At 40.0% G+C, this 18,215-nt stretch overlaps 1 protein-coding gene across 1 annotated transcript in view; it reads left to right on the top strand.

Moving 5' to 3' along the window:
• The window catches only part of LOC139719317 (lysine-specific demethylase 2B-like), a 48,924-nt gene extending 35,406 nt beyond the window's left edge, over positions 1-13,518 (top strand). Inside the window, exons 15-18 of the mRNA XM_071630736.1 lie at positions 2,764-2,826; positions 4,436-4,486; positions 10,960-11,911; positions 13,075-13,518. Of these exons, the coding sequence (XP_071486837.1) occupies positions 2,764-2,826; positions 4,436-4,486; positions 10,960-11,911; positions 13,075-13,268 (1,260 nt within the window). The 3' untranslated portion in view covers positions 13,269-13,518. The remainder of the gene's footprint in view (positions 1-2,763; positions 2,827-4,435; positions 4,487-10,959; positions 11,912-13,074) is intronic.
• The last annotated feature ends 4,697 nt before the right edge of the window (positions 13,519-18,215 follow it).

Raw genomic sequence — 18,215 nt, 5'->3', positions numbered from 1 at the left:
AAACTTGATAGAGGATGATCGTTGTCATTTCTTACAGTGCCCTTTGTTGAGCTTTTGGGTCAGCGGGTATTAGTGACAGAAGTCATCATTACAGTTAATATAGATCATTTAAACATTCACTCTGTGAAAACAACCTGGAAACTCAGTGAAAAAGTTGGCATACTGACCTCCAGAGCATAGTTGGGACTCTTTTTAACCCTTACTCACTGTGCTTTCTTCGTCGATTGGTGAGCACGTTGGAGGGCTTTCTTTACCCCTTTGCCAATTGGGGCAGGTGTCTCAAAACTAATTCCCAGTGAATAGAGATTACCTTGTCCCTATAATACATATTAGGGGGGTTCACACGTACACCAATTAGCGGGATACAAATCTCGAGATTTGCATCGCGATCGGTATCTCCAGTTTTTTGCACGTGTGGACAGAAAAAACCCGACAATTAGCGCGAAAAGCATCGCAATGCTAATCCCAAGAAATCTTGCGCTAATTCCTCAATTAGCAGACTAATTCGCCCCGCGCCGGTACGTGTGAATGGTCGGGTGTAGAATCTCGAGTTTTCATATCCCATCATACAATGCGCACATCACAACAGCGAGGCCTCTGCGAAGAGGTCCTTAACCTCTACGGCACACCACAACAACAGCGCGCGAACCACACCACTGACGCGCAAAAAACAATGGGCAAAGAGAAGCGCGCGCAGGCAGTGATAGAGAAGGGCTCTGTGTGACCCAGTTTGCAGGTTTGGCTGTTATCTCGATCGGCAAGTAGCGGGATAATTCTGTACGTGTGAACGGTTGCAAAAAACTCAAGATTCCGAGCGCAATCGCTATCCCGCTAATTTGGAGCGTGTGAATGGTTGCAAAAAATCCCGAGATATGGAGCGCGATCGTCATACGCTATTTTGTACGTGTGAACCCAGCTATTGTGTCACCATTGCCATCCTGTTGGACTGAGGCACATTGCCACACCTGAATGGGCTTGCTAACTTTACAACTAGGTAAAGTTTAGAAGGATTATTGAATACTAGTGAACTAGCTTTCCAAGTTAAAGATAAGTGGCAGGGCACATAAGGATTAAGTATGTATTGTTATCATACTGGCAAACGGATCGCGTTACAGAGCAGTAGCACTGTTTTGTGGCAGTCTGAATAATGTACCGGTATATGCAATTCTGCAAAAAGGCTTCGGAGCCCTTTATAGCAACGATGATCCTCTAAGTTTTGTAAAACCACCCGTATTAAAAGGAGTGGCTGATACTACAAATGGTGCAAGTTGTCTTTGATGCAACTACACATTTCCCACTTTTTAGCATGGCTCAGTTTGTGTGTTTGATGTGTATGTGTGTCTGTGTGTGTTTGTGTGCAGGTATTTTTTTAATTGATTTTTTTTTTTTCTGCTTGCATTTAGAATCAAGTGTCACGTAGATCTATTTCTATCCACACTCTAATAGCCAAGTTAGTGTGTCGCTTGTTTTTTGTCAGGGTGGCCTCATCTTATTCCATGCCACTGCATAGGAAGCTATTGAAAGTGAAACTAAGGTTCTCATTACAAGCCCAGGACACTTGGCTGGACCTGACATAAGGATAACAAGTGATGGGGAGAAAAAAATTGGAAGCAGTATTTTCAGTTTTGTTCACGATTACTCTCTCGCTAAACATTTTCTTTGAATGGAGCTTGACCGCAACCCATCAAGTATGTACCTCTTCAGATTTGTCCTGCGGTACCAATACATGATCTTTTTTTTTCCCCCATGTGAAAACTAGGACAGGGGTGCGAAGAACATCTGTTTTCAAAACTAAAGTTTCTTATTAATCCACTTAGGGGAAAGCAAATAGAAGTGGTGCTAGACTTCTTGGCCATGTACTCGAGCGTGAATCTCATTCTGTCGAGCATTTGAGCGTAGATAATCATTTTGAACGTTGTGATGTGGCAGGGTTTTCTGCAAACCAGACGAGGGGAAGCTTTGCAAATGAAACGACGAGCAAAGGTACGGTGAGGCATCGTGGAAGCTTTGAGTATCAGTAACAGGTGTGAGTTTTTGAGATACCAGCCGTGGCAGTAATGCACAATGTCATGGTATTTATTGTCTGGTTATTCAGAGAGGATATACCATGAGAGAACCAGTAAGATTGGGGCTGAATGTTGATTGCGAATTCTGGCTTGAGCTGTGTGTTCACCAGAGTGCTGCTGCCATTCTCTGAGACAGAGGATTGATCAACATCATTACAATTTGATAACTGTGGATTTCATATCTACTCAGAACTTCAAATGTTATCACATTCCTGATACATGTTTCGAAACAATTGAATGGTTCCTGGAGTGTTGAGACATGTAAATGAATTTCCTTGTTGACTGCAAACCATAGATTGCATTCTATTCAACAGCTGTGTCACTAACTTAATGTTAAAGTCAAGCAAACACACAATCCTTGATACACTTACATCCAACTAGTGTATGTACGATCGTACTTACCCTCTGATGGTAGAATGCACAAGGTCAAGCTAAGCCCTACTTCCTCAATTGTATGTCAAAGGTCAAACTCTTCAGACTGCAAGTGAACATTCAGAATTCAGCATAATCTCATTGGGAAACACCTGTGATGTATGATATGCCAAACGCGAGTCAAGAAACACAATTTAAGTCTGCATTCAGATTTACTAGATTCACTAAGTTGGCACGAAACATGTATTTGAACATGCTTATTAGAAACAGGTCCTCATGTTTGTGTTAAACATATGAATGCCACTGGTTTGGTTTCCCCTAACAGGTGGAGGGTGAAGGCAGAGGGGGCAAGAAATCTGGTGGAGGCGTTGTGGGAGCACTGAAGAGGGTGAGTAGTGTAAAACACGATATTTTCGCGGCATGAAATTTTTGTGAATTGGAGCCGATGGCCTTTTTCACGGCATGAAATTTTCGCAAGTTGCCTCTAACATTCAATGCATATAGTGTAGACAAGATCTTTAGCGTGCATTTTAATTTTGCGAATCTTGGCTCTCGCAAAATTTGCAAAATTAAAATGCACGCGAACATTCCTCGTTTTACAGTACATTCAACTGAAAATGTATTTATAGACCCAAACTTGCTATGTGCGTAGCTTAAAGAAAATTGATCCATTTTATTCTCCAAGTCCTGTGTAGACTTACCAAGTGAACTTCATGCCAAACCATCCAGTAATGAAAGTATTCACAATAAGTCCTTTTGAAGAAGTATAAGGATCGACTGAAGTGAAGAAAATGTCACAAAGAGTTTAGGCCAGAAACATCATAAATCTGGATGCATCATTAATGTGGTCTTGGAGAGGGAAAACCATTTGCAGTCACACCATATGCATCGTCTTATAAAATGGTATTGTCAATATAGCCACCTATGGCAAGAAATGGCAGCTGATACAATGTAGGCGATGATTGACTTGTTCAAAGACTGCCTACTGGCAAATAAGTAGGATTTCTCTTGATGGTCGTTGACTTTTCTTGAGATTTTTGGAGGTCATTGCACCTTTCAGTCGTAAGGGCACCATGTCATTGACACTATGAAACTGGCTTAGTTTACATCCATCCTGTAGATTTCAATAACTACTACTACTAATACTCTGAAGGTAGTGGTATTGAAATTGTGCATCTCACATTTTATGAGGTCAAACAAATTGATTGAACTTTACAACTCCTAACAGCAAACACAAAAGTCAGCTCTTAATTTGCATGACCGGAATGATAATGATGCAACACTCAGTTTGGGTTCATGAATATGTCAAGCTGAGGATTACATTGGAGACCACTCCTGCTGCTGCATGTTGTATGTACTTCTGCACTGTGGTGAAATGGCAACTTTGAGGTTGTGATCATGTGATCAAGGCCTTGTTATATCGCAGTGTGATGAAGATGATTTTTCATGGGAAAGGGAACTAGTCCAGAGATGTGCCAGTTTTCCATTTTTTGATCATGTCAGTTGTGCAAATCAGATCTCCTTTATATCATCAGATAACATTAATGTGTCAGCCTGTCTAGATTTTCAAATCCCATGCTGCCGAACTCGTTAGTGTAGAACCAGACACATTTGTGGCATGAAACTCTCGCGAATTGGAGCCGACGGCCTTTTTTGCGGCACGAAAGTTTGTGAAGCACCACTGGCATTCGATACACTGTGTAGACAAAAACTTTCACATGCATTTTACTTGCATGGCGCCTCGCGAATCTTGGCATGTTGCAAAATTCATGCAAGTTTCATGCACACAAAAATTTCTGGTTTTGCAGTACCTGCTACTTACTGTAGCAAATGCAACATCCAGGCCAAATTCTTTCTTCACTAGGTGATGATTTGCTATTCGATGTTTTTGTAACCTTGGATTCTCTATGGATGAAACGGAAGAAACCCCAAGCTCTGTTGGCATGCTGTAATCCTCCTGTTGAACTCGCCCTTCTCTTTCTATTGGTTCATTTCAGGAGAGTGTTGGCAGCCTCTCGTTGATGGACAGGAAGCTGCGAGGGGGCAAGGTAGCTAGCTCTCCGAGACAGTGTCTCAGATAACAATATGTAGAATTCTATTCATGTGTGTGTGTGTGTATGTTTATCTGTGTGTGAATTGCGCGAAAGGAGCATTATCATTTTTCTCGTCGTACTGGATGGTGTGCAGCTTACCACAGAATGAAGATAGAAATGGTGACAGAGAAGAGGAAAATTCTTGGGAAGAAATAGCATTTTAAGTACTATTGAACAGAAAATTAGAAATGTTTGTTTTCTCACAAGGATCGGCAAAATTTATGCAGCCTCGAGAAGCTGTTGTACCCACCTGTAGTGACCATGTATTCAGTATTCTAGGACTTTTGAATTCCCTTTTTTTTGCACCAAATATTTGAAATGCTTTTGAAGGTAAGATGAGAGTCGGTAATCAGAAAGTTCAACCTTTATTTTTCTTGTATTACCAAGTATCGGATACTTGGAAGAATTATCAAATGGACATAATCTGTGGCCCTTTGACGCAGAAAGATACGTGTCGTAATGAAATGAAAAGGTAACGTCACTATCCAGGAACTAAATTTTCAGACTTACAAATCTTATTTCAATCGTAAGTGTCGCTTCTTGCAACATTCACCCTGTCCCTGTGAAAAGTGTGTGTAGATGTACACTTTAATGGACTATTATTTGATTTAAAAGAATGAAATCAGGTGTGTACATGGAATATGTGCTTTTAAAGCCCTTAATGTGTTATGTTCCACCTTGCATACTTCTACACCAGCAAGATTGGTGGCTAAATGACAACACAGAAATTCAAGGAGTCAATAAAAATAATTTGGGATTAATTACTCATTCAGATCATAAGCTGTTACTTTGCTTCATCTTTCCTCTACTTTGATTCACTCAGCTCCAATTAACCAAATGCATTTGTCTAGTGGTTTTATAAAAATCTCAAATTCATACTCTGGTGTGCTATGATCTTCTGCTAATTTTTGGACCAATCAGAGTCCATCTATCTAAAGAATGCTAAAGATGAATATGCCTGTAGCTAAGATTCATGATGTCACTCACATACTTACAAGATATTGCTTGATGTACTGTTAGAAGTTTTGGCACTTCTCTGTGTGATAATTTTTTGAACACGTAAAGAATTTCTGGCTTTAAGAGAATTAATGTACACAACCATTATCTGTGAGCATTATTGTCAGCCCTTTGTTAATTGTGAGAAACCATGAAACCAAAGCTATCCCTTTTGTGATTCAATTTCATCAGAGATGATTTGGCATAGAATACAAATTTTTTATTTTAGCAATCAAATCATTGCATTTTTTTTTTTTTTTTGGTAATTTGCTTGTCCGCATCCATTGAATATATGTGCTTTTCGAAGCAGTTCATACACATATATCTTCAGTTGTGTTGACTACTTGTACCGTTGCCAGAACTTATATATTCCTGACATGAGATATGATGAGAGAAAACATTCAGAGTTGTTGTTATTGTTGCTGTTGTTGAATGGTCATTGTACAGAAGATCAGGTTTCTTCCATTGTTCCTTGTGTTGTTTTTGTTGATATGTGTATTGCTATCAACAGTGTCAGAGTGGCGTTGCCAATTTGGGCATGAAATGTCCGATGTTTGAATGTGCCAGTATGAATGTCAAAAGGAGACAGAGAAGAACTGGAAATTCTTGTATTTTCTTCTTCTTTTTTATAATTAGAAATTTGAAAAATTTCAGAGACTATCTATGAGAAAGTGTCAAATCTCTAAACAGCAGTGTGGGTCCCTAGAAGAAATATTTTGCTGAACATCACATGTAGTTCTTTAAAGGGAATTAAACCTAGATATATGTGATTATGGATAAAGTAAATGTGGCAATATTGTGGAACACATCAGTGAAACGAATTCTGGCAGTACATTCAAAAGTTATGAATTTTTGAAGTTGCAGTGCCACCATTACTTGATGCGAAGACTACAACAGTTTGTGATGTTGCATACATACAGCCAGATCAAAAAGATACGAAGAAAACTCTACAAAATGTTATTTTTTTTAATGAAAAGTACAAATTTCCTCCTCTTGATAATGACATGTGTTGAGGGTGAGATAATTCTTTCTGTTTTCTTAAAGAGGTAAGTCAAGTGCTTTTTCATAATACTCGAAAATGAAAATATGCTGAATTCTCCTTATATTTTCTTTATATGGTTGTCCGTTTGTGACGTCTCAAACTGATGTAGTCTTCTCATGCAGCAATGGCGGCACCAAAATTTAAACAATTCATAATTTTTGAACGGAATTGCCTTTTCTCTCAAACTTCACTGGTGTGTTGTATTGATATTACAGCATTCACTCAGCTCACATGTGCATGTTTATTGGGTTTACATTCTCCTTGAGAATACTGATATTTATATACTTACTGAATACTGATTTGAGTGTATGTGCCGACCGGTCCAAAAATGTAGAAAATGATTGTGTGTGTAGTTACAGTGAGAACACCATTTGCACCACGATGTTAGAACACTTGTGACCAGAAATCATATCAAATACTGCCAATGCAAAAGTGTTGTGAGCTGTTCAAGGTGTACGGTGTTCTGTACTCTTACACTAAGTGCAATCAAAGGGGCAAAAAAAGAAAAAGAAGAAAAGATATGTGATTAATGTTCATTCTTATATGATGCACTGTACATCTTTAACACACATAGTACACATTCTCTTGTTCGGTGTGACCTCCAATTTTCAGCATATTCTTCACATCAAAGCATACAAAAGTTATAAATATCTATCTCTGTGATTGGTCATCAAATGGGGGCGGGGGGGGGGGGGTAAATGATAATCAAAGGAATTTCATGTTGATGTCATTCTTGGCCTAGTCAAATCACATCAAAGCATACAAAAGTTATAAATATCTATCTCTGTGATTGGTCATCAAATGGGGGCGGGGGGGGGGGGGGGGGGGGGTAAATGATAATCAAAGGAATTTCATGTTGATGTCATCAAGTTTGCCAATTTACAAAATGCATATATCCCAAGTGCAGATGACTTCCACATGAAATATGTGTATGTATTTTTGAAATATCAGCACCTTAAAAAGAATTGCACATGAAATGCAAAATAACCCTATTACCAGCTACCGACCCAAAATAATGGTTGTACATATTGGATTGTACATGAAGAAAATCTGTAAATATGTATAGAACCTTCTATCAGTACCTTGTTTTTGTTTAGTTACACAAATATGTTTATCGATGTTGAATGAAAATCGAAATAAAAGAGATTTTTTTTTTCTCTCTGCTTTGATGCATTTATCAATTAAGCAGTGCACCACTACTTTGCTTCATGAAAATCATTGAGTTACCATGTAGTGATTAATTTTTCTACTTTGTCGGTAAAGGTTGTGACAATGTTTGAATGCAGAACAGTAAGAATTCAACCGTAATTTACTGTCAAACCTGTCTATACAGGGCTCGACATAAGCAGTGTCCCAGTGGCCCAGGGCCACCAGAAATAGATGCCGGCCACCACTTTTTAAGGAAAGATATGTGTTGGTGGCCCAATCAGGCGACCAAATTTCATTGTCGTACCACCAAAAGAAAAACTTAGTGTCGAGTCTTGCTATTGAGGTCACCAAGGAAACACAATAGTGGGTTAGCCTATGGAAGTGTTATCTACAGTATGTCCCCCCAAAAAAATTACAATCGGATTTTTGCATTGATAACTTCCAATATGATTAGACTGTCTGAATGCGATTTCAGGGTCTAGAAATATAACATCTTCCCTATATTTTGCAGAAAACCCCATTCAATTGGTCAAGTGGTCACAGAGAAATGTGGATCATTGTAAAGCATGTCATGGGTCTGATTCTTCCAAGTTTAGCACTTTGATGTCCTTGGAACTGCAAAATGTGTGAACACAATGGACAGAACTTGGAGGGGTTTTCTGTAAGATGTGGGTAATAAGTTATTGTTCCATACCCAAAAATTGTGCCCGTGTACGTACAATGCATACAGTTTAAGAAAAGTTCACATTTGTGTTGATGATATACGGGTAGATAGACACCTTCACTTGCAAGACAAGCCACTAAGGCCCGGATTCACGAAGGTGGTACAAATGAAACCATGGTTTAAACCATGGACAAAAACCGTGGAGCGCCAAGTGTCGCATGGAATATTTCATTATGAAATCAGTCATATCGTTGATGAAATGATTATTTTGTAACGAAATGACAACATTTTGTAACTAAATGAACATTTCGTCCACGAAATGTTAATTTCATTAACGAAACGGTCATTTTGTTGATGAAATGACCAATTTCGTACGTAACAAAATATTCCGTGCGACACTTGGCACTCCATGGTTTTTGTCCATGGTTTAAACCATGGTTTCATTTGTACCACCTTCGTGAATTTGGGCCATAAAGTGTAAACCAGAAAATAGAAAGAGTGAATGACTTGTTATATTAAAACACACACACACACAAAAATCCTCTCCCCCCATCTCAAGGTGACTAAAGATGCCTGAAATGCTCAGATACATCAAGTGTAAAGTAAAATCACAATATTCCCTTCTGTGTATTTTGTTTTGTTTTGTTTTGTTCTATTCTGTTTTTTTCCCCCTGTGACTACCAGGCTGGCTGGCCATGTCCAGTTGCTCTGAATTGAGATTGGTAGTGATGATAGCGGCTAACAACAAAGAACAATCAAAGATAGCAAACGTGATATCAAAGAGCACTAAATGATATGTCATTAACACATTGTTAAGTGGTATGGCACACTAATGTATAGTGTGGCAGCCAATGAAAAAATGATTCACAAAAAGTGGGTCATGGGCAAATTACAGTTTCGTGTGTCCTGAACTTTTGACATTAACCACACTGATATGGAGCAGACTGTATGTTGCATTTAACAACAGGAGTACATGTTATTCAGATATCTCACAGTAAAGATGGGCTGCTGGAATATATGCTGCAAATACACCGAGTATGTGTGTATACTCTCAAATCTGAAAATCGTACTTGATTGCTGTTTATGCCAAATATTTTCTGAGGTTTTTATTTTCGCGAATTTCACAAGTTGGGTGCTATTCGCGAATTTAAAAACACGCGAAAATATGTACATTAATCCGGACATGAATGTGACGTGCACAATACATTGTACAATTCTTTGGTCTGTACTGAACACAATCGTGAATGTAACCACCTGCGACTTTGTCAGGAAGTCCCGATTCGCAAATAATTAGACTCACTAAATATATGGTGTATGCAGTAATTTGTCACTCTAGATCAGGATCAAGATCAAGTGAGGCAAATTTCATTTGTTATGAATTTTTGCTGAAAATGGACATATAAGAAATGCAACAAAATCTTGAGACAAAATGGTTGCATACTTTCATCTGTGTGCTTGTATCACATCTAGGAGAAAATGCATAAATATAATTATCCCCTGTACTCTATGTTTATCACATGTATTTGAATTCTTTATGTGTACATTGCATTGTGACAGCAATGATGAAGGCTGGTTCCATCAGGAATAAAAGTTGCCATGTGATTGAAATCTGGACTGCAACATTGAATTTCTCCTTTTTTTTTGGGGGGGGGGGGGGGGCAAGGGGTGGGTATGTTTTTACTGCCTTTTCTTAGTTGGATGCTGATAATGTGTCTTCCATCTAACTAGTCAACTGTATAAATGGAATTTGGTCAAGGGCTGGTCAATTATGTCTCTACTTTAATGTTACTCTTTTAGGGACATTGAAAAGAATTGTGTGAGTCACCCTGTATTCTGCAAGTAGGGAAAGATACACAGCCAATGTTGCAAATGTCAATTTTTCTGCTTGGCAAATCAAGAACTATGCAAGAGCTGACTTTGCTTTAACATGATATATTACTTCACTACAGATCTAAGCCTTTCTCATTTGTCTCAAAGTGTTGAATTTTTTTTTTTTTAGTTGAAGATATTGTCTGAGAGAGAGAGAAAGTTTCAAAGTAGAGTCCTGCACGTGACTTTGTGGAGGATATTTGCGAAGTTGAAATACAGATTGAGAAATATCATACTGGATGTCTTTGTCTTTTTGAATGAGCATGCAAGCAACAGGAAGGTCTTGTGTAGCCTTCAAGGCATTTCACTTTGCTGTAACAATGAATAAGCTGGTGAGAATGAAACAGCAGCTTCCAAGACAAGATGAAGTGATCACCATCTTCTTGCAACGTCAGTCTCGATGGTGATGCAAATATACCATGGATTTTGGTCATAGCTGAACAACATCTTGTGTCTGGCAATACCACGTCTCTTGCGCAGTGAAATCTGAAATGCCACTTCCTCTGGCTCTCTGACATTTTCGGAAGACTTATCCCTAATGAGGTCAGCAGGCAGGAGGGGATGGACATGGTGGTGGACAGAGCTAACCCATAGTTTGGGGATTACGTTGTACGAAGTGTTCGTTCAAGTGTAGCAAGTATGTGGTAGAGTGAAGAAAAATGACATTGATCGGCCATCTTCCTGTGGTTCTTCCCCTCCCTTCTCCAGAGACTACAACCAAGCTCCAGCTATCAAGGAAGCTTCCAGGCCAGGCTGCGCAGCTCAAAGGGCACCACCCAGCAGCTAGCCAAACAGAAAGTCCTGCAGGCAAAGTATCACATGCAATCCTCGCGCAAAAGCGGACTGCACTGGCGGCAGTGGCACGGGAAGAAGAAGGGGCGGCCGGGCCGTCCGCCGAAACTGCGAGCGGAAGTCCAACCGAAGCCCATCATGATGGAGAAGCTACCCGTGTGCGCAGCTCCCAAGTTTGTGGTCAGACCAGCCCCGGTCAGTCCTCCTCCCGAGTTTGTCGTCATGGAGGATGACTCCAAGCACCCCTTCAGCAGGGACAACTGGATGAATATCTTTCGGTTCCTGGACAAGTGCTCTCTCAATGAGTGCATGGCAGTGTGCAAGACCTGGAACCGGTGGTGCATTCATCCCTCGCTGTGGAAGCACCTAAGCCTGGCCCGCATCTCACCGGTGCCCAAGTCCGCCCTGTGCGGCATCGTGCGGCGGCAGCCGACCTCCCTCGACCTCTCCTGGACCAACATCTCTGCCAAACAACTCTCGTGGCTCCTCCCACGGTTGCCCAATCTCAAGGAGCTCAAACTTGGGGGCTCCACGTGGCCTGTTGTCTCCAGCCTGGCCTCGGTGGTCTGTCCCTTCCTGACCTCCCTTGACCTTCAGTGGGTCAGCGCCCTCAATGACGCCTCCCTCCAAGCCCTCCTCTCCCCTCCAGTGGACCACAGACCGGGCTACTTTGATGAGAGATCCCGTCTCTCTAATCTGGAGACCCTCTGCCTGGCTGGGGCAGACATCACCGATGCCACCATGTCGGAGATTGTCCAGTACACTCCTCTCCTTACACACCTAGACGTCAGTTTCTGTGGCAATCTGACCGATGCAAGTGTCCGTATCCTCCTAGATGAGAAGTCACCAGTTAGGATGACACTTAGAGGTAAGATTGCCAGGGTTACCTGATCCTTGATGAGATGGTAATCATGAATTCCTTTTGAAGATGGTGGTCAAGGATCCTCAAAAATCGTCTTGAGTTTTTGAATTGGTTTTAATTCATCAATAGGCAAGACGAGGCACAAGAATAGGTTGAAACGTAGATGTTGCTTGATTGAAGCTAAACGGTTGATAGGAGTTTAAAATCCAGTAGCATGCTCTACGATGTTATAGGTATTCAAAGTTGTCCAATTCTGGCAGAAACTTTCATGTGCACTAATGCTGAGATACATACGTCTCAAGGTCTCTTTGCTATTAACAATAATTGTAGCACTTGTAGATCTCTGATGACATAAGTGATTAGGTATAGCCCAGCCTCATATTACTCTGGCTCTGTGTTTTTCATCAAGGTTTGTGAAATGTCATGTACCATTCAGTTGTCCCAAATATGACAAATTTCATATCATTAATATCAAGACCAAATCTATTGTATTGGTAGGTCAATGCGTGGAGTGAGTGTTAATGTATTTCATCAGATGCTTATCAAGTACAATATCTGAGTATGAAAATGTTAAATGTTCACTTTTTTTTTTTTGCTGTGACCATTTACTGGTTTCACAACCTTCTTTGTATTTTACCTTAATATATATCGTGGGCTGAGAACAAGAAGAGCTTTATCGCTATTTTGGGGTATTGAGTTATTGATATCATGTTGTAGAGCTCATGCAATCTCCTCTGCATTATGGTGTTAGTTTTAGATTAAATTCGTGTTAAGTAAACTTTCAAGAATTAAAACCACAGGGGCACTGTTTTACCCTATATTTGGGACAATGCTTATAAATCTACCCAGTTGATTAAATAAAAACCTTCAGTTTCATGAAAATTGATCATTTCGTTTTTATTTAAATTCAAATCTTAGAACGGGATAGCGCCCTTCTGCTTCTCAGCTGACCATATGATCATTCGCACAATGTCACATGCCAAGTTTATGGAATGAAAATGATTATGCACTGGTTGGGAAAGCTGAGAGATTGCCTTTTAACAATACTCTAGATTGAGGCAGAAGGCAAACAATTTGCATGAAAATAGCAATAGCATGCATCGTGTTGCCATAGAAACAAGAAGCACCGAGAATAATGCTGTGATCTTTCCTGTACATCTACTTTATAGATCTGAACATTGCTGGTTGCCGCAAGATGACTCTGGCAGTCTTCAGCGAACTGGAGTCCTGCCCCAAACTCAAGAAGCTGGTGGTGCATTCGTGTCCGAACCTTGCCCAGGAGGCCTGCCTGAAATTCACGGAGACGAAAGGGGTGGAGATGGTGCTGAACAAACCAAGGAGAGTGTGTAGTCCCAGGCACTGACATTTGTGTCGCAGGAAATATTGACTGCTCCAGTGGCCGAGCGTGCCAGAGAGTGGCATCTGTGCAGATTGCAGTGATGCTACCTGTGGGGCCGAAGTGCGTAGTGATCGCACAGGGCGTGGCAGCATGCGACAGTCCAGTCCGTGGGTGACACCCTGTTAGTCCTGCAATAGAGGCAGTACACAGTGCAATAAACACTGTGAAATATGACTTTGTGTTGATATCATGGGTATTTTTCTATATATGTGGGAAGAGTTGTGTGTATGCAGTAACATTCACAATGGGGATGAGGCTACTGAAAAGGACTACGCTACCAGGACAAGTTTTGCTCATGACATATCCCAGAAGTTTTTTGAGAGAGTGTGTATATAATGAGTGATGTATAGTCAAGTGCATTTTTTTTTTTTTTGGGGGGGGGGGGAGGGGATGGGAGAGGGAATAGATTTCAACTCTCTAGTGCTTCTGCATACATCTCACAAGTTGTTTGTACCTATCAATCACTACAGATTGATGCTCAGTTTTTGCGGCTGTCAGCATGTGGGCTAAACTATGCACCTTTGTTCTCTCATGTACATGTGCACAGTCTTGGGATGACTACTCACATAGAAGCATCAGACCGTCTATGTACCATCGATCAAGAGGGATAAAAAATGAAGGGATTAATGCTGCTTGTGTGATCATGCTGAGATAAAAGACACAAGCTTGTTATCATAGGCTGTTGCTAGTAAGGAATAACATTTATATCTCTCCTTCTCTCTCTGTTTCCATTCCCCTCTCTTTCGCACAGAATGTTTTCCCGTTTCAAATCTTTTTTTTTTTTTTACTCCATTTCCCCTTCTTACCCCCTCTGACTATTCTGTACAGTGTGCTTTCATTCACTGAATTTTCTTAACTTCATTGTCATCCCTTCAAATCAGGTACCATTTTTTTCCCCCATCAGACCTTTTTCTATGTTGGTCTGTCATTCATTTATCTACCTACCTACCTCCCTTCCTCTCTGTCTATCTAGTATCTATCCATCTATTTACTCTAAAATTGTCTGTTATTTTGGTGAGGGTTTGATTTTCCTGAATTTCATAATCAATGTTGAACCGCGAATTGGATGACACAAAAATATCGCGAGGGCTTCGTAGCGGACAACTTGTGTATTGCTTTTGTAGATAAAATGCTTGTACATTTCTCGAGCTCTGAGCTGTTGCAAAATTGCCAAGTCATAGCTACTACACATTTTGTTTTAAAAATTACTCTTGGTCATAGAGGTACTTGCCATCCCTTAATGAGTTCCATCAATATTCCTATTAAAATTTATATTTAGAATGCAACTATATGTCTTTGGAACATTCTGTGTCGAATTCAAGGTCACATAGCAGTTTTATGAAGGGTGCAGAAACTTCTGTATGCTCCACCTGTATGTTCTTTGTGTCCAGGTTATTTGGCAGCCACCTGTAATGAGAAATTTGAGAGTTCAGTCTCACATACAGCTGTAACTGTGATATCATGATAGTTTGGTCCCCCCCCCCCCCCCCCCCAGTTAAAGTAGTACTTTGTATGTGTTGACCATACAGCAAAGAAACCCACTGCCAGCATTATCAATATTTCTCACCCAACGTCACTTTCTTGATAAGTCAGAGCAATTTTGGCCAGCTTTCATCGTTAGGAACCAGGTAGGCATATTTTTTTTTTTAAATCACAGAGAGGCTGTTAAAAAAAAAGAAGAAAATTATGACTGATTACAGTGTACATGTATGTTCATTCAAAATGGCATGCCATTGATGCATATCCATCGGTGTAAATTTTTATTCTGAGTTTTTTGTCCATTCTGAAATTTCTGCAATTATGTACCATCATATGGCGTTGAATGATCATGCAAATAGGCCAAAATTATGGACGCCCTTAAATGACGTTTATGAGCCATAACTGTCAAAGACATTTAAGACTCATAATTGCACCATATGGTGTTTTTTTTTTTTCCTCTGACATGGATTGCACTCCGTTACACAATGCTATCTGATATTGCGTCTGGTTAATTTTGGCTCCTCTCTGGTAGCTGACTTTGTTGCTTTGAATTGTGGGAATTACCCCAAATTAAGGAAAACAGTTGAGTCAAGTTTGGAAGATATCCCTGAAATTCAATTTGTGGGATGTCATCCCGATACTGCTTGGCCCGGCTTGATGAGCAAAGGCGTGCCAAACCTGCAAAAAGTTGCAGGCAAATGATTGCATGAGTACAAGAAGTGTAATGCCTTTGTTTCATTGAACTTGATGTAGAAAAGATATGCTTGGTCTAGTATTTCTCTTTTATTCTTTGTGGAACAAGAGTTATCCAGTGAAAACACGCAGTCTTCAATCAACCTGGGCCCTGTTTTATGAAGAGTTAAGATTGATTTTATAGTTGATTTCAACTGTAAGCCTATGGCAGCCTGTGTGGTAAGGAAGTTTAACCCGCTGAGGACGAGTCCCGAGTGCACTCGGGCAAGTGTCATTGGGAAATGCGTGTTGTAGCAAAATCAGTCCGTCCTCAGCGGGTTAGAATCAATTTGATCTTTTGATAAAACGGGGCCCTGTTTCAAGATATGTACAAATGAGCATGCCTGTGTTAAAGAGTTTATGGGCAATGTCAAGGTTTTCTCCCTTTTGTGCTTGCTGGCCTGGAAATACAATTGACTTGTGTGTTGTACAGCCTGTATATTGGAGGAAAAAGTGATGGAATCTTTTGCATTGGGACTTTGTAATGAGCTTTGCAACTTTTGTTCCCACTAAATGCATCCCGTTACTGTACTGGGTATCTCTGTTTGTATGTTCTAGTAATTGCTATCTGAGTTATAAGCTTTGGGCAAGGTGTGCATGTAGATTGCATGTGATTGTAGGTTTATTCTATTGCGAAAAAGACTTGTAGATTCTAATACAATGTACATTACAAAGCTGGCTTGTGCAAGGGGTGTAAGCCTGAGTTTCTACAGCAAAGAAAAGAGAAACAGTGACTTGTGATCGATGATTCCAGTGTTCAGGACTACATCACATCACTTATAATTATGTACATCATACACTCCAGTGGACGCAAGACATGAACAGCTGTATATATTTATGTACAAGCTTTTATTTAGAATGTCACAACCATTATGGGTGTGCGCAACGGAGGTCTCGTCCCATACCTCACACATCTATTCACTTCATGTACGGCATACAAGGCGTGTTTGTCTGAGTTGAAACAAACACTAGCTGATAAACCATGCCCGCATTACACATGCTTATGAACACACAGATGTAAACACTCACTCAAACTCAATATACATTGTACTAATATAGTGGTATACCATCATAAACACTCTTGCCAGATTTCTAGCTCTGTCTTCTCTATTTTTAAACTCTAAATTGCATTGATCTTCAGTCTCATTTCTGTCAATTTCAATTGTATAATCTGTGGTTCCAGCACGATACAAAGCCATTGGTCTTAATATCCAGGTCAGGATTTCTTTCTTTTTTCTACTCCACTGGAGCACAACACCTTTCGGAAGGGCTGGTCAGATAAACATGAATGCCACAGGACTACTGCTTGAATTCTGGCAAGAAACTTAAAAACTTGGTCATCGGCGTCCATTGCAATGAAAATAAAATAATACACACACTGTATCACGGGTTCATTTCTTTTCAATCTCCCATCACAATAATCTATTCGAAGAGGATGTTGCATCACCCCTAAAAGCATGGGCGTGGTCATTCTTAAATGTCACCTGACAAACCGTCTCATAGAAACATTACTGCCATCGACAACATACACACAGTTTATGTCGCCTAGCCTTGTGTTTTACTTGAATACAAACCCTACCTCCACAAGGTGTAGTAGTCTATTGCAGGAAATGAAAACTTAAACTGATAATCATATCACAGATGGGTGTCCTCCCATCACTCCAATTCAACATCATTTTGTTACTACAATGTATATGTTTTGTTTTTGTTTTTTGTTTTTTGTGTTAGTGGGAATAACTGTACGGATTCAAGTAACAGAGATTTCCATATTTAGGTATTACCTTTTTTTTTTACATGAATGACTCTGTTGTTGCCATGGAAAAAATAAATAATTAACTTCACCTTCTTGGTATGACTTAATATGTGTACATGAGAAATGTACTATACACACTTCTTATCTCTTTTCAACATATTGAAATATCTTCTTTCTTTCTTTTTTAATGTTCAGTAAGTCAGCCTCCTACATGGTCAGAAGGATGATTTCAGCCTCCATTTAACTGTGCCAAAGTGGAACCACCATGAACATGAATATGTCACACATGTTCAGAGTTAATGAATGAAATTGTTGAAAAAAGTTTTGATGAACTCTTCAAGAAATCATACCCCCAACACTGAGGCGCATGGTTCATTTTGCATTACACTTGGTTCTTGCAATCATCCATATCCACCACTTCAACCTTAATCACACATTTTATGAAGACGTTGCCCATGCCTCAGTGCTGGAGAAACGTTAAAGTTGGAATATCACAGTAAGCGTGCAACTACATGGTCGGCTGAAAGCTGAGCTTTAGAAATGAGCTGGTAATTATGCCAGCAGACAATAATTGTAGCACAGAGCACATCAAAAGCCACACAATAAATAATTTTGCACAACTGGTATAGCACGATGAGTACAGCCCACGCCATAGGACCAGGTTACTTTCTTACAGGGACACCTACATTATAACCGGTGTGCCAGTAGTTAACAGCACACTGGTATACACCTCATAACCAGGCAACACAAAGCACTACAGCATCATGGTACTGATTGAAAACCGCAGTTAACATTTGCGAAACGCCGTTTCAAGAATGGACACATGCCCAAAAGACAAAATATTTTCGAAACCATAATTACTAGTACATATGCCATTATTCGTAATCAATTTCAATTTTTCACAGAAGACCCTCATTTCCGTTAACCCGAGCCTGGTATCTACAATA

Source organism: Diadema antillarum, unplaced genomic scaffold (genome assembly GCF_040938485.1).
Source record: "Diadema antillarum isolate AM-2024a unplaced genomic scaffold, OU_Dant_1.0 scf00000108, whole genome shotgun sequence".
NCBI classification, from domain to species: domain Eukaryota; kingdom Metazoa; phylum Echinodermata; class Echinoidea; order Diadematoida; family Diadematidae; genus Diadema; species Diadema antillarum.
This window is presented reverse-complemented; position numbering and strand designations above follow the sequence as displayed.